General features: G+C 37.3%; 1 protein-coding gene and 1 non-coding gene across 2 annotated transcripts; both read left to right on the top strand.

The window, feature by feature from the left end:
- The first annotated feature begins 3,305 nt into the window (after positions 1–3,305).
- On the top strand, positions 3,306–15,171 carry LOC145783076 (guanidinoacetate N-methyltransferase-like). The gene is made up of 5 exons (XM_082594849.1): positions 3,306–3,534; positions 5,465–5,610; positions 7,677–7,740; positions 10,829–11,007; positions 11,347–15,171. Exons 1-5 carry the CDS (start codon positions 3,354–3,356, stop codon positions 11,488–11,490), a joined length of 714 nt encoding a protein of 237 aa, XP_082450975.1. The 5' UTR covers positions 3,306–3,353; the 3' UTR covers positions 11,491–15,171.
- Positions 6,946–7,050, top strand: LOC145783746 (U6 spliceosomal RNA). Its single transcript, XR_014290960.1, has one exon. It is a non-coding gene; the product is annotated as a U6 spliceosomal RNA (small nuclear RNA).
- Positions 15,172–22,437: the final 7,266 nt, after the last annotated feature.

The following is a 22,437-nucleotide window of genomic DNA, read 5'->3' as shown; positions in this document are numbered from 1 at the left end:
AACATTGTGACAACATTTTAATGATTTTTTAAAACAATATAATAAAAAACCTTTCTGTACCCTATTGCTGCATTCTAAAATATATATATATACTGTATTTATGAACATGCTTTGTTTGTATTATGCATATAAATTGTTTTCTATATCGTGAGTGGCCCATGAGTAACATGCTAAATGTGACATATCTGAAATATAGAAGTGCTGTATTTTCTTGTACAAATCAATGTTTATTGTACAAATCAAAAACGCATAACAAAATACAACAGGAATCCTACTTCAATGTTTGCTTTTAGAATTGTTTATGCTTTTCACAGTGCTACAGTGCACTCTTCGGCTTATCACAATACAAGCTCGTGGCTCCAGGTCCCCTGCTGCCATGGGCAAGCATATTAACCCTTGAAAGGGGGGTGTCACGACTGCCACGTCGCTCATTGTTGCCTGGTTTCGGAGGATGTTTGAAGTTCCTTGATTGGGTAGGATCTCTACACAAACATATAGAAAATAATGTAGTGCAGTCGAGCATCTGTAGGAGCAGACAAACCTCCACGATCAGCTAACTCAAACAACTGGGCATATTCCTCTGGTACACAATCTTGGATTTTATGTACATTTATAATCTCACACATGCAAAAGTACTCTACCACCACTTGAGGCGCTGTCTCAAATGCCAAGACACGGTAAGCACTTTAACAACAAAATCTCAGTACACTGTCGAAAAAACCTGGAGCCAATCAGAAGCTATGTTGTACATTTATATCTTGCACAAGCAGAGCACTTTATAGATACACTATATAGTGTAATGTGCAGATACACTATATAGTGTAAATATAGCCACAGTCTAATTATAAAGTGTAAAGACAGCATAACCTATTTAACCCACCTGTGTAAAATTCCTGTATCCAGTTTGATTCAAATTTCCAGTCAATAACATAACCAAAAGATTATATGTCACAAACCAGGTTCTCCAAATATGGAACAAGTTACGGTATCTGATTCTGCTGTATCTTCCTTCAGCCTAACTAGTTTTAAGTTAAATCTCAGGACTTAACCTTTGTGACATTGTTGCTTTAAATTACTGAACCTACATACTTACCGGTACTCAAATTTGTCTTGCTAATAATTATGCTCTTTGTTTATAAATTATTTTTGGGAGTGGCTATTTTGAGTATCACAGATTGAAACCTATCACCGTTTTGTTGTATCACTAAATAAAACAACTTTATAGACTTTTTTTTAAATAACTGTCAACTGAATTAGTCGATCAATCAATGTTTTTGGAAATGATGCTGGCTAAGTAGCATCTGCCAATTACGGTACTAATTTCAAGCCTACTTCAGCTTAAAGCTTCCACAAATATTTAGTAATTAAACCCTTCAATTATTAAGCTGCTGTAGCCCATATACTTGGTACATTGAAACTTATGAACTTTAAAGACCACTACTTCAAACTATAAACTAATCAAATCCTTAGTAATTTGAAAACTCACATCTTCTTTTAACTCCTTGTAGTCATGCTAACCTAAGCCTCAGAAATTTGTAGATCAAACTAACTGTAACTAACATCCTACATTAGTTAAAAACAGTCTGCAACCACAATATCATGCGCAGTTTCACCGTTGATAGTAGACAATATGTCTGTATTTGCATACCTCTCGACAGGGTACTGAAATTTTGTCGTTTTTTACGTTCTTACGTCACAGACAACGTAGCTTCTGATTGGCTCCAGGTTTTCTTGACAATTACTGAAACTTTGCTATTAAAGTGCTTACCGTGGTGGTGGGTACTGGGTAGCAGGGTTGCCAGATTGGCCTTTTTACGGCCAAATGTCAGAAATTTGGCCTTTTTGAAAAGTGTTTGGCTGGACAATTTTTGTTTGGCCGCTTGGCCTTTTTTGGCCTTTTTTAGTTTCCCGATTGGCATTTGTTTGGCCTTTTTTTCTTTTGGTTTTCATAGTTCTTTTGGTTATCCCTAGCAACAGTGAAAAGTTTTGGTGTAGCGTTTTACATCATGCCCATTTCAAAGACCTTGCTAGCTATGCTTTAACATGTCTCTGCATCCCTGTCAGTAATGCAGTAGTAGAGAGGATTTTTTTTATACTTACTGCAGTAAAAATAAACACGAAACAAAATGCAGACTGAGCTTTTGGAAACGATTTTGCGAATACAAACGGACAGGCTGCTGAATGGAAAATGTTGCACAAACTTTGATGGCAGTGCCATAATGATAAGGCGTTTCACATCTGATATTGTTTATGCTGAAACTAGCAGTAACGAAATGGCAGAGGCGCTAGCTTTCCTATAAAAAGGAGTGTTCATTGTGGAACGATGTTGGACATAAATGCAATTGATTTCTTTGATTTTGTAGTTTTGGGTGTTTAATGTAGCCTACAAGTAATTATATTGGGTATAAATATTGTATATATATACTATTTCATATTGCATTAAGTGATATGCCAATATTAACTCCTTCTCACTAGTCACCTAGGTCTCACTGGTGGACGTTAATGGCTTTTTAGTCTACAGGATGACGCTCAGCCTAATGTTGTATGCATATTTCAGTTGTATTGTAATTGTTTCCATACCTATCTGTTTGTATTTTATGGATTGCATTTTTTCAGGAATTTTACTAAGCGATTCTTCTTTAACAGATAACATGTAGAACAATAGAAACTGGGTAAATATTATCTAATTTGTTGTTGAAAGTAAGTGCAAAAACACCACTGATTTCAACAAAGAGAACAAAACCTCAGATTTGGCCTTTTTTTCTATAATTTGGCCTTTTTTGGGGATGCATTTGGCCTTTTTTGTTTTATCAATCTGGCAACCCTGCCGGATAGGTCACAGTTGGGAGTGGCAGGTAGCTACTGTCTGATTGATTGAGGTAATCTTTATCCTCGGACTGAGAAAGCTTCTTTAAGCTCTAGGTTAATCTTGGCAGTTTCACATACTTGTATGATCTGAAGACAAAGATTCTCACAATCATTTGGGCTGCAAACATAAAAAAATAGCGGGCAAATTTGTTGCTGGGGACCTCAGTGTTGTGTTGACTTACCGTACCGAATATGAAGAGTAGTGGCTTTTGATGTTACAACTCCTCCCAGGATTTGCAGCATGTGATTTTGCTAGGCTGATTGCAATTGGTTTTTACTTTACCAATAATCTTGTCCAAATCTTGTGTCGTTTCATTAAAGTCAATCTAAAATTACAGGTAACCAATATCATGCAGATAATTCAAATGCTGTTGTTCTAAAGGGTGTAGTGTACGGTGACTTTATTAAACATAATTCTTGATTTTATCAACAGCACTCAAAGCATATCCAAAACTTTTGTTATATGTAGAGTTTGTTCAACAGCCATGAATGTTGTAGGGAAAGTACCTATTTTTAACTCAGGCGAAGATTGCAAACCTGCATGGACTGATGCTAGTGCAGATTATAATGCCGTTGACACTCATTTACAAATCATGGGCAAACCTGTGATGGAAAGATGGGAAACACCGTACATGCATCTACTCGCTACAATAGCATCAAGTAAAGGTAGGCAAATATTTTAAAATCAACACCTCATATGGCCTAGTTTATTGTTGGATTGATAAAATTTGCTTCTTATAACCTTGCCTTTTTTATGACCTTCATTTATTATTGCACAGCATTGCGTTTTGCAAATGCTTGGGTGCATATCACTGCATAGTGCATACCGGTATGTATCATAATGCTCAAGTGACGTACAGCGAATATAGCCTCAGAAGCTATTTTCTTTATAGGCAAAGGCTATATTTACCGTAGGTATATTGTGAATATAGCCTGTGAGGCTATATGCACATCTTCAGTTGAGCATGATGTTTGCCCTCAATATGCGCTCAGGCGTGCTGTAAGCCAATACGTCAGCTATGTATATTTCTGCAAAATGTTAATTTGAATTCGCGCATGCTTATGCATGCGGTTGCGACAGCAATAAAACAAAACAAACTGCAAAACTAAAACTCTAATTAGAGCTCGACTATTATATCGGTCAGTCGATGTTTATCGGCCGATATCAGGAGTAGCCGCTATATTGTATCGGCTATTTTTTGCCGATAAACATCGGCCAGCAAAAGCATACTCAAAACCAGTCATACATGCCTTTAGAAGAAACACAAGTTGCTCAAGCGTGCTTGTAAAGAGTGCATTTAAACTATCTTGTTTTAATTACGTGCACACGGCTGCACACAATCCATTTTTGCACGCTGCAAGTGGATTCGTATCACAGAACACCCCCTACTTCTGTCTCCAGCGAAGAGTGTTCAGCACTGTTGGACTGATTTACGATGACAAAAGATGTTCTCTTCTTGGCATGAATGCTAAGAGGACTATGTTGTTTGAACTATATACAATTTGAAACTGTTGAACATTATTGAATTGAACACAAAACAGTATTGCATTTGGTTGCTTCTTCTTCTTTTTTGTGATTAGTAGTAAGAATGATTTTTCCTTTACGGCAACCAATGCATAAACTTTCTTGGACTGGTTTGCTGCTTAATAACTTTGTTGGTAACAATTTTTTCGTAGTTGGTATATATCGGTATCGGCCTGAAAAAGTGATATCAGTCGAGCTCTAACTCTAATATTAGTAGGCCTATATACATTAGGTGTTGTGATCGTGCCATATTTAAGCCTGATTGTCTTGTTTTGGTATTAGGCACATTAATAACGTCTGCATTTGTTGCTTTTACCTGTTTCTAGACATATATATATGCTATTTTTGGCATATAGACTATTGTTTTTTATTGTGATGGTCAGAAATAAAAACAAACTGAACTGACCATTGATGAAACTACTTTTTTGAACAATAATGTTACTTTTCCAGCCACTAGTATAACTTGTTAATAGCAAAAATGTGGTGCTTTGAAACAAAGATCACGTGCAAGTTGGTTTGGCAAATGTGATTACATCTTTTTATGACAAACGAAAACTTATCCAGAGAAATTCTCAAATTCCAGCAAATTAAAAGGACTCTAACTTTATTACTTATCTAGCCTATTTGAAAAGACATAAACAATTGGGCTGTAGGCTACGCAAATTATAAATTCACCACTAAAAAGCAGTAACGATTAAGTAACTTCAAATCAGAATTTAGTTTAAAAATCGCTTCTGGGCAGTGTCAAACTGATATTCTTTAGAATACCCGACCTTACAAAACAGCAAACGAGCCTCCAATTCAGTTGAAAAAACCCTTGAATTTAGAAGTTATATTATGCAATTTTTCATCATTGTTGTTTTGTTTTATGCTTTAAAAGAGAAGGTAAAAGAAAAAATATGCCATGCTTGAATGGACGCGTGCAATGTGCAATTGTGCATATAGCCTCAGAGGTTATGTTCACAATATACTGTAAGAATAGTCACTGCATTCTGTATAATATATGTGGAAAATATAGACTTTATCTAAAAAGTAATGATTAAATGCTCAATGTATATTGTATACTGGTAGGTGGTAGAGTTCTTGAAATTGGTTTTGGAATGGCTATAGCTGCAAGCAAGATTGAAGAAGCTGATATTTCTGAGCATTGGATCATTGAATGCAATGATGGAGTGTTTGATAGACTGCAAAAATGGGGTAATCAGCAGCCTCATACTGTAAGTAAACTGTTAGTCTGTGTTAATCGTCAGCTGTTATATATATGATACTTACCTTTCAAATGTGGCATTTGCAACTGCCATAAAGTAATTAAACAAATAATAAAGTATGTATGTTGGCTAAAAAAGTGCCGTCGATTTCAAGCTTGTGTTCATTGCAGAAGGTGTCGACCCAGTCAATAAACATTTTTTGGAGTCACAGCAAAAAAGCATGTAGCCTTCTAAGTAAAAGCATGTTCGTTCTAAGTCAGGGGTCACCAACCTTTTTTGCATGCGGGCCACTTTGGCACTAAGGAGAGCTATGGCGGGCCGCACTAATAAAATGTTAGGTAGGTTGACTCTTATGCTAGAAAAGAACGCATTTCGTACCCAGTATCCAGCGTTACATGTTGTTCATATTTATGTTAGAATACCGTAGCAACAAAATTAATCGAACAACGCTACTGCCAGGCCAAGCTCCTTTTACAACACTTTTGACTTTTTTAACAATGCCTAATAAATAGAGGCCACTTGTTTTGTGCACTTATAGCGAGGCGAGCGGTTTCATCAGAATATTCATCGCCAAGCAAGAGTGGTGTTGTTACTTCGCTTCGCAAAAGATATCTTGCAATTAACAGTTTCAGTAAACAAGGAAATGTTTGACACATCGCAATACAGGCAACAATAGTGACCTGCAAACATATCAGCGAAAAATAGGCTCCAATAACAAGGAAAAAGAAACCAAGTACCATCTTCTCTCGTGTTGTAGCTATATGTCAGGGCATCCGTTGGTTAACCACTGCCTGGTGTCGTCATCGATGGAAACTAGGCCTTCCATACCATGAGGAGATCTGTATAGCCGGCAATCCTTGATAATGTGTGCTGCCGTCTGCATTTCACCACACTCACAAGCAGCACTCTCTGCCGACGAAAGCAAGTACCTCCACCTGACCGCCCCCGCAAGTACCGACTTTGGGAAACTTGCTACAACTGTCGCTATAAAGTTATGCGGAAGAACATTCATCAGAATGGTACCCCCAGACCAAGCACAGCGCCCTTGTCAGGGCGAACAGCACCAGCTGTTGTAGGTCAAGGAGTGACCATTCTGCAACTAAATGTTGAAGGCACCACCAACGCTAAACTAGACATTATCACACCAGGTACCATGAAACAAACGCTCGTGGAAATCACCGAAAAATCGTAATTTATGAACAGTCTTCCCTCTAAAAAAGCAATGAGTTGGTTTTTCATCCTTTTTGTGAGAATCTATAAAACCGTCTTTCTTTTATTATAGACAACTGTCACTTGCGGTGCTCATCAGCATGGCAAGAATTTGTTGATTAACAATATTTTGCAGTACTTGCTTCGGCAGTACATATACTATAATAATTGGAACGATACAGATTAGCATGGCTCCTGCGCAAGGATGGCACGCAAAATCGTGAAGCGTTCCATATTTCTTAAAAAAAAAACATTTTGCAGTAGGCCTACTAAGCTAAATATTGTCATAATACAATCAGAAAAAGTCTCTAAATTTATATGTAATATGTTGCCAATTTATTATAAATTGAGTTGGCACACCGACCCATTTTGCCAACAAAAACTTGCATAAAGAGAACACTGCTCGTGAAACACAATAACGGTGAAACTCGCACTAGTGTTTACATGACATTTGCAAACTTAAAATAAGCAACCCTATGCTCACAGACAATTTCAAAATTCGAAAACTGACGTTTTAATCAACCACTGGGACAGTGTGGCTGGACATCGCATTGGAATAACTTTAAGCAACCCCCACCTAGAACTATAATCTGATTGGTCGGTCGGTGGAATCGTATGCAATGCGAAAATATGCTTCCAGGAAAGTATTTTTTGCCTTCGTGCTCTTTAACCCCCTCAAGAAAAGTATTTTTGGTTATACTTGTACGCTGATACCTTCCGCGGGCCGCAGCGATACAGCGTGGCGGGCCGCATGCGGCCCGCGGGCCGCCATTTTGTGACCCCTGTTCTAAGTGAAAACTATGTTTTTGTGAGTTGTGTGCAAAGTGCTCAATTGGCACTTATAACTAGAATTTAGTAAACTTTAGGTGATTCCACTCAAGGGAATGTGGGAAGATGTTGTTTCTGTATTGCCAAGTAATCATTTTGATGGTGAGTTATTTGTAAATCTATTCATGCAATCACATGGGCAGGCCTGGAAAAAATGGGGAATCCGGGAATGACATTCCCGGGAAATTTGCTGGTTTGCGGGAAATTTTTACCGTAAGAATCACGTTACTACGTCTTCATACGAACGTCGCAAATGCGTATTTATAAGAAACGTTATTTACGAAATAAAGTTTGGTATTGTGATGTCATAATTGTAAATTCCAGTATACCAATGGTAAGCTTACTGCTATTTTGCATTCATCAAATGCTGGCGTGTGCACAACGGGAAAAAATTCAGCAGTCAATGGATGCTTTTAGCGGATTAGCCTTTGCAGTGAAAGTGTTAATTTAATTTCTCAGCGGGAAGTTTTTCCCTTCTATCCACTTAGGGTCGGCGTTTTCGCTTACGTCATGGTGCCATGCCAACGGCGTTTTTTTTTTTGCAAAATTTTTTGTTGGTGTTTTGACTGTAATATGAATTCAACGTGTCCAGGCTTTGAATCAACGTGGAAAGACTCATTGAATAGCCAGTTTGAACTGAATTTCTCAAACCTGCTTGTAAACCAGGGATATCTATAACTACGGGATTGGAAACTCTATCCAGTGCTATACATCAGTAGGGTCATCACATTACTAGGACTACAGAAAGATTAACAAAATAAAATACCGACTAAAAGATATACAAAGTTAGATTTTGCAATAATAATACAAAATGTACACTCACATAAACTAATTGATGCATAAAAGTACATTTACGCTGCTAGAAAAAAAAAACGATGAATCCAAAAAATGAATGAATGCAACGAGTCCAGAAACAGCCTACTGTTGTTCTTTAGCATTGTGCGTACTGCAAATCGGATCAGAAGTAAATGAGGAGTGTTCAGCAATCAGTGAAATATGCTGTTGTATCATCAATTTGTTCACTGATTGATCCAGTGCGAAACCAATCCGTTTACGACGTCATCAGAACTAAAACCAATAGTCATTCTGGAAATTTTTTAAGCAGCAAACAAAATACAACATAACTGCACTAATGGAATACAAACAAATACACAAACCAGGCAAGCATAGCCCTTACAATTTACAGGTGAATTAATGATTACACTTTTGGTTGTTCGTTTAGCCTACTACTTGCTACCCTTTGAGGTCAATTTATGTGATTATTTATCACAGCAGCGCACAAAGAAAAATGACCCTACTGGTGTATAAAATGGTTTTCAGTTCCACAGAGTTTCCAATCCCGTAGTTATAGATATCCCTGTTGTAAACACACCAGCTTGTAAACACAAAACCATAACGATGATTTATTGAACCCAAACTATTTCTGATAGATAATAGAAGCTTTAGGGAATTCACCGAAGCGATACAAGCTGTATACGACCGTAAACGTTGTTCCAAAGTTAAGCAACAAAAATTTGCGTGTATAGACGCTTGCCCGGTGACGTAAGCAAAACGCGCCCGCGTCTATTAACGCTTGCCGATGCTAAGCGGCTATTCGACTGCCCGTGTTGGCGTTATTATTACTATTGGCATAACTCAAGTTAGCTCTATATTCACTTCAGTTCAGCGTGTATTTTCAGTAATTCTTGGTGATAAACTAATGGCAGCTACGCCAACGTTTAAATCAAAGTTTCCGATTAGATGTGGCTGCTGCATCTAATCAAAGTTTCCGATTAGGTATGGTTATTGGCTTGCAGGGTGTCTATGCGAAAAGACAGACTTAGCGAACATACCCGTCAGCAACATCGAGGTTTTCCTATTAAAGAATATGGTCAACGGAAATGTTTTCCTCATCCACTTGGAAAAGACCACATCCCCAAGACGAGGGGAACAATCAAGGACAACAACAAAAATAACAAAAAACAAACGAAACAGGTGTTATTGCTAGTAGTAAAGAAGTCGAAGACAGTGGCGTCGAGTTATTGGAAGCGCAACCCACGGAAATCGTAACAACGGATAACCAGCCTGAAACACGTCATCTTACAATTGGAGCTGAATCGCAAAATAATTCTGAAATGAACGAAAAGCTAGACAAGATACTCGATAAACTCACAGAAATGAAATTGTTAGCAGACACGTCAACGCAATCTCGCCCAATTGTTGCAATAAAATCTGGAATATACAACGAAGTTTCTGCTGTAAAAATATTACTTCAAAGTAGTAAATCTATTCAAAGAGTAAGCGAAATTGCGAAACTTACTGTGGATGTAGACAACAACATTTTAATATGTGATTCTTGTTCTACCGACATTAGTGTTAAAGTTCGATGTGGTGCTGGAGTATTTTATTACGACTTTTCACTTGGAATTGACTTTGCCGACAATAACCAGCCAGTTGGTTTCACTAAAAAAATCCATAGCAAGACACATAGCTGCAGATGCGCACCAAGAAAATTTGATTCGCATTACGGTTGTCAAGTACGTAACAGGCGGCTCGTGATGGCGTATTGTTTCATGACATTCACACGGTAGTCAGTGAGTCAGTGGATCTAATTTGTAAGCTTGCGGCGTCTAATTTATTATACCTATTGTTGTTCCAATTTATTCCGATCAACGTGGGCATATCAGGCACAAACAGTGCGTCATGCCTGCTTACGAATAAAATACGATACCAAGATTGTTTAATGGAACTATGAAGCTACAAATGGCCGTCTATAATATATTTTTGCGAGAGGTATTTCGCCAGAAAACATGTAAATGTGTAATTATGATGTCATTATCGTGATTGTAAACCACGGGAAATTTTTTCACAAAAAAACAGATTCCCGGGAAGCCAAGCATTTTTTCCAGCCCTGCACATGGGTTGTTTCATGCAGTGTTGCCAAGTTTTATTTGAAGCCTATGTCTTTTTACTCATTGAATAATGAATAATCACACAATCATAAGTTTTTTTGGCTTATTAGTATTCGAAATAAATATATAATTACAAAATTATTGTTTTTTTAAAGGATTACCTTTCGAATCATGATTCATACCATAGGCCTATAAATATAATTTCTTTAAGTGTGTTTAGTTTTGGAATGTACAACGTACGTTTTGTACAAGCCCCAGTACGAAAAATTCTACTGAATTTAGAACAATATTTTTGCAAGGCATTCTGTACGACACATATCCGCTATCTGAAGAAGACTGGCATACCCACCAGTTTAAGTTCATCAAAGATCATGCCAAGCGCCTGTTGAAGCCAGGGGGAGTTCTTACATATTGCAATCTAACGTCATGGGGTGAACTGATGAAAACGAAATTTGATGACATTGAAAAAATGTTTGAGGTGCGATTTGCTGACTATTATCTTGTTTATTACCTTTACTATTATTTTTATTACGTTTGTAGAAGTATTTAGATGTTAAGCTAATTTAAAATAAATTTTCAACAAATGTGATTCTTTTTGGGCAGCCGATTTGTAGCAAGAATCGTTTATTGGAGGTCTGAATGGCTAGCGTGGAAGCTACCGGTACACCGTTATGGTTAGGGAATCACAACTGCTGCTCGCTGTACTAGTGAGTGATCAGCCTTGTGCTGATGGCCGGGAAGAACGTCCCTTCTTCAAATGTGATTCTTTTGCTTTTGCGATTTTACATGCTTCAATAATCCCGTGCATTTCATGCAGGAGTCTCAAATCCATCATCTTGTAGAGGCGGGATTTTCTCGGGAGAATATCTCAACCGTTGTAATAGACAACCAGCCTCCCTCCGACTGCAAGTATTATTCAGCCCCAAAGATGATTGGGCCGACGATTATCAATGATTTATGAACTATGCAAAAAGGTGTTTGATAGGTTTTTGTGGTGATTATTGACCTGGTGTTTAAAGTTCCACCGGTGGTTTACTAGCTTAGCCCTGAGTGCCTTGGGCTATGTCTCCCTGTTTTGGCTCGAGTTAACCAGCTTCCGTCCAAATCGAGCCTGCTGTGTTTTCTCAATTTTGTTGTCGCGATTGACTACGGTTGTTAGTAAAACCATTTACCTATCAGCGATTATCTCATACCTATGCAGGCGCCGTAGTTGCAATTCATTAAAAACTTGGTTGGTACTGACATGGAGTTGGTACAATTAAATTCATACAGTTTTGACGTGTATGTGAAAGTATAACCGTACTTGCTGTGCATTTTCATGGGTTGCAATATTCTTGTCACCATCATTATTATGTATTAGTAGATATTGCCATACATGTATTCAAGTACAGTCATTATGTCACAGTATGTTTTGTTGCAGTGGGTTGTGTAGCGTAGTCTACCTTAGTACGTATGCGATTGTGGAAAATTTAAGCTATGAAAGTATGCAATGTATCTCTGCAACGTGTTGGATACAATTTGGTTTTAAACAATAAAATTATTTTATGAGCCGTTACTTTAAATACCGACGTGGATTGCAAACAGTATCAACCCATATCCTCCTGAATCAAAATTTTTTTTGCAATTTTTTGTATGTATATTATTTTTAAGGTATCTTAACCAAATTGAACAATATTTTTGAAAAAAAAATTTGGTGGGGACAATTATCAACAATTTTTGGCCTGTCAGTTTAAACTGACGTTAGGAGCAGGAGGGGGCATATAAAATATATACGAAAAAGTTTTCTCAGTCAGTGTTTAGTCTAATACGTATTCAACCAAAGCAATAATGGAAAAGGACAAAAAAGTCAAGAAATCACTACATGTTAACGAATCAAATAAATGTCACAGTATCAAAAGATAGTAATGTTCTTGGTTGATTCAACGTCTGGCGATATTGATTTATCGTAAAAATGTACTTTATATTGGCTTGAAACCAATTCGTCTCACATGTTCACCCGGCTTGAGTTCAGCTGAAAGAGCCCAATTCTGACATCATCTATTTCATGTGGTATATACTCCTTAAAACACTGAGGATGTAGGCCAACATTGCAGATTTCACAAAAATAAAGGGATGTTCCAGAACATCCTGGTTTGGCGCAGCGGCGTTGCTTCCCTTTTATGATCCAGTGTTGGGCAGTGCTGTATTTTATATGGGGTTGCGGAGATGCCCTGGGTCCCGGAAACAGTATATCTGGAACATCTTTTCGATAAAGCTGGTGGTAACTTTCAACAACTGCTCTTCTGAAGCCCAGAGCATCTAAACGAATTTCACCAGCATCGGTCTTGCGATGGCGATATATTTGAAAAGCATTGTTGACTGCCATATCAATACAAAAACGAAATAATGGCCACCACCATTTTTTGCTTCTCAAGTTGATCATATACTTTGAAACATTTTGATCCAAACGGTCAACACCACCCATGTGTTAGTTGTAAACGTGTATTACATTTGGCTGCTGAATATCAATCTTTTTTCTCTCTTGCTTACTATATCGCTTCGCTTTTTGCAGTGGGTCTTTTCCTGCAAAGGTTGACAGAACATTTACTACTTTTCTGTCTTTCCATTGGATAGTCAGCAATGTTATGTGATGTCTCCGCAGCAACATCCGAGGCACCTCTGTGTAACTTGTCAACTTCAGTAACTCGCTTGAGGAGAGGATTTTCCATGCGGTTAACTCTGGCTGTTCCTGCAGCTGCAATAGTCTTTTCACGAAGGTGCCGCAGAAGTCCCGGACTTGTGAAAAAGGTGTCCATAACCACATGATAGTTGGAACTGTACTCGCTTTGTGGAGGTAGATGTTGCAATTGTTGCATCAAATGAGCTACTGAGCTTCAAATCCCAAATTAATGCCATGCCATTAGAATGTCCATGCCATCCTCTTCAGGAGGAAATATAACTAAATTTGCTTTAGACATGACTTCTGATATTGATTCTTCATCAGTTTCTAACCTTTCAAGAGCTTCCAATGCTTCAAAAGCTGTCAATTTGTTGCTATCATGCAAATGTTTTGCCATTGCTATGCTGTATGAAATCAAAAGGTGTATGATATATCACTACTTTTAACTTGAAAATGAAACAGTTATACCATATTATGTTCACCAATTGACCTAGATTAAGTTTTCATTTGCTAATTTATATCAACGTTTTGCTTGAGAATCAAAATGTTTGCAAAATAACCCCTAAACTCAACTATTCTGCACATAATTTGTAAAATCATTTACAATTTACATGCTCCCTTCTGCCCCCTAGCGTCAGTTTAAACTGACGGAAGCGGAAATGGTACAAAACTTAAACAAACAATTAATTTCTTCTAAGTATGTAAAATATGGATACAGCAATGTTAGTTCTAACTAATTTTATGGTTTATGTCACTATAACGCGATCCAGTAAAAATTGACACCGCTATAATTACGAACAACAAAAAATATCCATTTTAGAAGTTTGATCCGTTATATCCAAGGATAACCGGAATTTCGAAGGATAAACGGAATTTCACTAAATGTACTATAGTGTTAGGTACACTGTACAGACCTTACGAACCTCATAACATACTAACTGGGTTTCGACAAAACGGTTTGTAATCTAGAAACCATCTAAATGTGCTGTCAGTTTAAACTGACGGTAGGAGGATATGTCAAGTCAATTTATTTTGTTTTAACAGCGCCATATATTAACAAATAATCAGAGTAAAATGTAATTGTCAAAACAATGCATTGTACAACTGTTGGTTAGATTATGGCGCAATCAGGATGGTAGCGAAAGACCATAAGCAGTCATCTAGTCAGCCACCACCCCATCACAGTAAATCTAACTACACATTCATACACACTAGTGTGCAGAGGCAGGCACACTACTTCATTGAATAAAAAGGGTTCGCCACTGAGATTGAAAAACAACTACTGTTGGTTTGAATCTGCATTCTCAGACTGAGTACGCCGAGGATGAAGATTCAAACCAACGACCAAGAATTGACCAACCACCAATAATTAGTGATTGTGTGCTATAATAGGCTACAGCACTTGCGAAAGTTTTCCTGAAATAACGAGGAAAAACGTGGATACCACCACCGAATTGCAACAATTTTTATGTGAAGCATACAAAAACAGGGCAATTTGATACTAATAACTGTAGAGAACAAATATTAATAAGTACGATATGATGATATAGGCCTACTGTAAAGGTAAGTTATCCTTTGTATTGAGCACTTAAAGTACGCATGTATATTCATGTAACAGTTGGTTTTTGAGACTTTTTTTAAAGCAATGGAACGGTAAATCTTTTATATCGTGTGAAATTTCACTCCACACTTGCACACACAAGAAATGGAGTGTTTTTTTGCCAAAGTTTGTTTCAAACCTGGGAAGAAAAAATCTGGTTTTAGCCTTATGTCTTGTATCATGTTGATGTATGTCGTCTAATTTAACAAAGTAGCCAGAGAAACATGCTGGCAAAAAATTATTTTCGTACTTGAACATGAACTGTGCATATGCCAGCTTTGCAAGGTCACTCACTTTTAATACCTGAAATTTGCTGTACATGTAGGTCGTCGAAGTTTTCCTGTCACCAAACAAACACGCTCTAATAAATTTGTTCTGAATCACTTCCACCTTGTGTACTAACGTTTTGTCGGCCCTACCCCAATTAATTATCGAATATTGAAGATTTGATTTAAATAATGAAAAGTAAATTAATCGTAATGTGGATAATGGGACATAGTATCTGATTTTGTAAGCAATGCCACATACTTTACTCAATTTTGTGCAAAGGTCAGAGATATGGGCGTTCCAGTTCAATCTGTGGTCCATCGTTACTCCAAGATATTTTACTTGATCAGTTTTGTTAATGCTTTGGCCGTTTAAGGTGAGAGAGAACGATTTTGCAACAGGAAGATTTCTACAAATGATCATAAAATTAGTTTTAGTGTAATTAATCGATAATTTATTGGTTCTCATCCATACATCAATCTTTTTTATTTCTTCATTGGCTTGTTGTTCTAGGCAAGTCAAATTATGGTGTGTCATGTTTAGGCTGGTGTCATCCGCAAAAAGAGTGGTCATGAAAGAGGACGCAGTAGGTAGATCGTTTACATATAATAAAAATAACAAAGGACCAAGGACTGACCCTTGGGGGATGCCGCATTTGACCGTCGAAAAGTTTGATGATAATGAGTTAAGTTTGGTGTATTGTTGTCTGTTGGTTAAATAAGACTTCATCAAGTTCCATATTTTTCCACGTAAACCATAACAATATAATTTGTTCAATAAAATTCCATGATCAACAGTGTCAAATGCTTTGCTCAGGTCAAGAAAAATGGAGCACGTATAGTTATTGTTATTTAAGTTTTTGAGTAAATGATCATATATGTGAGACTGAGTTATACTGAGTTCTGTCGAATCGTTTGTCCTAAAACCATGTTGACTGGGAGTTAATATATTATTTTTATCCAGAAATTTAATCATTCGTTCGTACAAAAGCTTTTCAAGAATTTTAGAGAAAGTGGGCAAAAGAGATATTGGCCTGAGATCGGTTAAAGCGGTGGGATTGGATACCTTTGGTATTGGGATGATTTTAGACAGCTTCAGTGGATCTGGATAGGTCTCTTGAGCAAAGCAGTTGTTGTATAATCGAGCAAGAATGGGTGAAATAATACAGTTTGCAAGTTTGATGAATTTTGTCGGGATATCGTGTATTCCAGGAGAAGTTTTTGTTTTCAATGTCATTATGATGTTTGAAACCTCACTGGGATTGATGTCTTCAAGTAAAAAACTGGATTGGCATGTTGTTGTTAAAAAATCTGAAGAGGATACGCCAGTTGGTTTAATTTTACTTGCCATATTAGTACCAATATTGGTGAAGTGCTCATTCAATAGGTTTGCAAAGTGGGTTGATTCAGTTTTGTGTAAAATGTTATTTATTTCCATATTGGTGGGAAGCGATGACGTTGACTTGGATTTGCTAGTGATCAATTCGTTAATTACTTTCCATGTTTTCGATGCATCAGCTTTGTTTGCTTCAAATAAATAAGTGTAGTGTTGTCTTTTAGCTATTCTTTTTATATGCACCAAGCGGTTATTGTAAGCTTTATATTTCTTTATTTTCATGTCATCTTTGTGCTTATAGCACGCTCGATATAGTCTATTTTTTGTCTTTATGGATTTAAGAATTCCTTTTGTGATCCAGGGTTTGTTTTGCAATTTAACTCCTTTGCGGGATAATTTCCTTACAGGTGCGTGTTTATTGAGTGTTTTTTGGAACGCATCTATGAATTCACAGAATTGTGTGTTGACGTTGTTTTTTGTGAAATCAAGGGAGTTCATAGCAACATGCATTTCAGATAAAAAGTTTTCATTGTCAAAATGCCGCATACATCGTGTCAATTTCGGAAGTTTGGTTTTAAGGAAATTCAAATTAGTTACGCTCAAGAACACTGGTAAATGATCAGAAACATCATATAAACAGATACCGCTGGTTTTGTGTTGTTTTTCAATGTTTGTGTAAATATGGTCCAATAAAGATAGTTCACTAATTTTAGAAAATCTAGTTGGATGGCTTATCACGGAATTACAACCTATGGCCACAAGTGAGTCCAAATATTCTTTTACTTTAGGGGTTTTATTTTCATGCATAAGGTTGATGTTGATGTCTCCGCAAATGATATATTGTGATTTCGTCTTCTCAATTTCCGCAATAGTTGATATTATCCTGTTTTGAAAACTATCAATGTTTGGTCCAGGATGCCTGTAGATGACACCCACGACTGCGCTGTCTTGAGAATTACTTTTTATCTCGATCCAGAGATCTTCACAATTTGGTACATTTAAGCTAATATCATTACGTATAGAATATGCAATATTATTTTTAATGTAAAGTGCAACGCCACCAGCATTTGTAGGAGAGTTTTTGTGTAAAAATTTGTATTCGATGAGGTTAAAGTTATCAACACAATTGGGTTTTATTTTAGTTTCAGAAATTGCAATAATATCTGGTTGGTGATTAATTTTGGCCAAAAATTCTTCGAGTTTGTATTGACAGCGAATATTTGAGAAAGGGCGAATATTTGATTTTGGGTTTTGATTAGATTTTGGGTTTTGATTAGGGCGAATTTTTGATTTTGGGCGAATATTTGATTTTGTATTGATATGGGTTGGTATTGACAGCTTCTAATCAATCGTCCCCGCAATGTTCTACTGTATATACAGCACTTTAATGTACTCAATAGCATAGACTTTATGCCGCAGGGACGTAGCTCCCGGAGGAAGGGCCTTGGAAGAGCAATCGCTCTAACAAAATTGTATCTTAGCCCCTAAAAAATGTTTTTAATGCTATTACAACCTTTTAATGATATATTACATGTTGAATGGCGTTTCATGGATGTTTGGCTGCATTCAATAGCTATCTATATGTATAAAAAAAACTCTTCCATTCAAATGTTTGCCCCCTAAATTGGTCTGATAGGCAGAAAAATCCACCATTTTTACATTGATTCAACGTCTGCAAACATTGAATCAATGTAACAATGGCTAATCTGCTGTCTGATGGGCGAATATTTGATAGTTTTGGCGGTTTGGTATACCTGTAGAAAAGGCTTTGAATCACTGACGCAGGGGCGGTCACCTATGAATTGACAGAGTGAAGCTTCATCTTGTTATCTGTGAATTATTCCATGCACTGGGTGCCGCTTAGGAGAGCAGTCCTGAAACGCTCAAACGCACACCCCGAGAGCTAAACCAGCGTCGCGTGATCTTGAGGTTTCTTCGTGGACAAAGTCACACTTTTACCCAACTCAGCTACTGTTGTAACATGTAATTGACAATGCAAAGTTGGATAATATTGCTCATGATAGCCGAGGATAACATTTAGGTTATTATTTTTTGTTATTTTGTCAATATTACGATAAAATTGGAGTGAGCCCGACTATTGCAAGGTCCCAGTGTTTAACTTCAACAAGTAAGCCTACCCCATTCAAACCGTCTTTCACGTCTATATCTCGCAAAAGAAGCTTTATCGGCATCACTACGCAGATTGGTCTTACAAGTCATCTTCGCACTAATGCACGATAATTAAATGACAAAGGTAAGTTGACCATCTTTGAACATGTAGGTCAACATAAATATTTTGGTAAAAGATTGTATTAAAACCGTGTGAATGCAAAATTTTCTCGTTGGCACGGTTGGTTTAGTGGTTTCATCCTCTGCCTAGTGATCGTGAGAACGAGGGTTCGACGCCCGTCGAAGTCAAACTTTTTTTTACTTTAAATTAATTTTTGCGGTGCACAAGAGCTTTTCAAAAAAAGTAGGGTTAGGGAAAGCTTATATTTTATTATCATTGCAGAATTTCATTGGCAAATAGTTATTTCGCAATCTGAATCAACCAATCTCTCAAAACACTTTCGGAAAATCTTACTTTTAGAGTGACTAGAATCAATGAGACCGAAATCTCGTGGGAAAAAAAATTTCGCGGACGGGACACCGTGGATATTTTTAAAAGTATTAGCTTTAGCGTCCTCTACCCATTTAGATGTTAAAGGACACCATGATTCTCGATGACTTGCAAAAAAAAGAGATGTTCAGAGAAAAAACGTGGTTGTGGCAACAAGATAACTGATTAGAGGCTAGTTGCTACAGTATAAGAAATCTTATCAAAACTTTTCACATTTTAGCATGATTTCAGAAAAATTTGGAAGATGATACGTGGTCTGGAGATACAGTAATAAAAGTGCTTTTTGGGGCATCTGACTTTTTAGATGTGAGTTGCATATATAATAAACAAACAGAAAATTTCAAAATGTCAGTCATTGGGGCAAAACGGGACAGAGCTGCTTGGGGCAGGATGGGACATCTGTTCTGCTTATAATGGGCGTGGCAATTTTGTATGTGATTTTTATGAAAAAAAGTAGTCTGTCATTTTGCCCTGATGTAATTACGTGTCATTTTTGAAATTACAAGATATTACCAGTAGATTTGTGGTTTTACAGGTGATTCCTCATATGAACAATACGCGTCCCGTCCTGCCCCAGGTGTGGGGCAAGATGGGACAAATTAATTTTTTTTGTTTTTGTTAATTATAAGGTCATGCGATACTAACTGAGTCTTTGTATCTTGCTGGTTGGTAGTGGTGTGCAATAGAAATAACATGATACCAAAAGTTACCGATATTGATAAAAAGGAATTCTGCAAAACATCAATTAAAGTAAAGTGTCCCGTCCTGCCCCACCTTCCCCTAATGCGTTGTCAAGGGCTTAGTTTAGTGAATTGTGAAGATAGGAAGTGTTGGCAAAGAAAACTCCCCAAAAACAAATCTTATCACAATACATTTGAACAAACCCCTTTTAAATCGCACCAGATCTTGCTAGATCAACTACATAAATAACCTATTGCAATCCTAAGTGTTAGGCCAGGGTTTTTAGCGGTCCGGTGAATAAGTTATTTCACACGCAACCACGAAAGTTAAACTATCTGTACCTGAACTAACCATAACAAGCTCAAGAATAACATGCATTAATTAGGCTTCATTAAACACATCCATAACACAGTTCAGAAAATAAGAAAGATATAGATAATAACACAAAACTAAATAACTTACAAACTAATCTGGCAGCCGCTCAATAATTAAGTTAAGCTAGCTAAAACTAGCAGTTGCAAGGACTGATAACTACACAATAGAACGCTAGGGTTGTAGAAATAAGAAAGGAAGGCAAAGCGCTGAAGGCACAAACGCGGAGCACTGATACTGATAGAGCGTAAACCTACAAGCAGCGCAGTGCTCCATAGTCCATAGCACGAGTTAAATAAGTCACAATTTTACCACAGTACCAAACCACTTTTTTAGGGAAAATGTAACTCGAATTGGATTTCTGAGAAAGTGTCGGGGAGTCTGAGAGTCGAAGCCCTCCAGCAACTAGGATAATCACAGTAAAAATTGCTTCCTCCCAGTAAAAATCTGTTTAAAGAAGCCCTGAAACGTGGCAATGAGGTTATTCTTCCTAAAGCTCAAGGTTTACCATCAACATCCAGAAGGTCCGGATTCGGACCGCGGTCCGCCAGTTGAATAGCCCTGTATTAGGCTATTCATTTTTATTAGACAAAGCTGTCCATATCCAAAACAACGAAACAATACGCACACTACTAATGCAATGAGTGTTGGAAGACTTAAAAGTACCGTATTCAGAATAATAAAAATCTCGTTCTGTAGATGTTATAAGATAACTTATCATCTGACTTTTTTGTGGCAACAGCTAAAAATTTTCCAGATTATTTGGTTTTTGCATAAATGCATGTTGCAGGTAGATTGGCTGTGACAACACACACCAACCCACGGAAAGTTGTTACAAAATTTCTACGCATGCTTCATGAATACCGTAGGCTATGACAGACCAGCAAAAAATGGTTTTAATCCAAGCTGAACAGAATAAAAGAATATGCTAAACGCATAAAATAATTTTGAACTTGTTAGTAAAGAGTTTAAACTGAACAATAAAAATGTCATCTAGAGAAGTAGCCTGTTGCTGTGTGTCACTATCGAATATAAGTTAATGTCTACAGTATCAGTATCACTGTCTAAAAGGTCTAGGCTACTGGCGTTGGTCTACTAGGCTACTAACGTTAGTCTAAACTGTCAGAATAACATAGCCTACTCAAAAAGTTTGTTCGTTGATTAAATTTTGTCCTCGCACTGAAAGAGCCTCTTTGAAAGATTAATCCTGGCAATTTTGCATAGGCAAGGCTACTTGATAAGATCCGAAATTGGTTGGTTTGAATCTTTCTCCTCGGACTGACAAAGCCTCTGATTGGTTATTCCTGGCAGTTTGGCATAGCCTATTTGTAGAAGCTTTGAACCACCGATACCGGGCCGGTTACCAATGGATTGACAAAGTGAAGTTGTAGAATTTTGACGCGAATTCTACGTTAAAGAATATCTTTCTCACTGGCGCCAAACAGTGGATTGGATTATTATATGCGTCGCTCAGTTAATACGGTTATGCTCCTACAACAGACAGAAAAACAAGCCAAGTAGATTGAATCTGAACGCGGTCTTGAGTTCTGTTAGTTTATTGTGGCAGATAGGTTGCAAGATTACAAGTCAGAAGATCACAAGGTCACAAGATCACAAGTTGCAAGTCGAAGGTTCAGTCACATAGGTTGCAGGTCGCATGGTCGGCCACAAGGTTGCAGGTCGCAAGGTCGGCCACAAGGTTGCAGGTCGCAAGGTCATTTAACAAACTTAGTGGGCAGATATAGGCTACTTCAATTCTAGATAGAGCTGGTGATTATAGTTCAGACTCACCGAGACAGCAATCAGGGCTTGAAGTGATAATCCGTACAAACAATAATCCAATAATAATAGTCGTAACAGTCATACAGCAATTGATTCTACTAGTGCATCTTATTCAAATAGAATACAAAATTTACAATTAGTAAATGGTCAAGAAATATTAACATAAAGTTTCTCAATTTATGCTTAAGAGTTAAGATTTAAACATCTCGTTTTACCAAATGCAGCTAATACAAAACTCAGAGAGCATTGCTCGTCTATGCTTTCACAAGTAAACAGACTTCGCTTTGCTAAGCTTTTATGCTGATTGCAGCAAAACGCAGAGGATGTGCGTTATATAAAGACAACGATAAGAAAAAATAGCTTCAGTAATATGCCTTGGTTGAAGCAAGCAAGCGGATAACAATTGTTTGCTAACGTTCATACAACATCTTTCAAGATGCGGCGAAAGCTTCGAAGAAATGTTGTGCTACATCAAGTATTTACATTCACATACAGACACACAATATTTAGACGTTGAATTACCGTTGGCCGTGCTATGCCAACGTTTAAATGGATGATGAAAAACAACGATTAATTTTCAGCCCACAAGATG

Source organism: Aplidium turbinatum, chromosome 14 (genome assembly GCF_918807975.1).
Source record: "Aplidium turbinatum chromosome 14, kaAplTurb1.1, whole genome shotgun sequence".
Classification (NCBI taxonomy): domain Eukaryota; kingdom Metazoa; phylum Chordata; class Ascidiacea; order Aplousobranchia; family Polyclinidae; genus Aplidium; species Aplidium turbinatum.
Note: the sequence above shows the minus strand (reverse complement) of the source record. Positions and strands in the feature narration are given on the sequence as shown.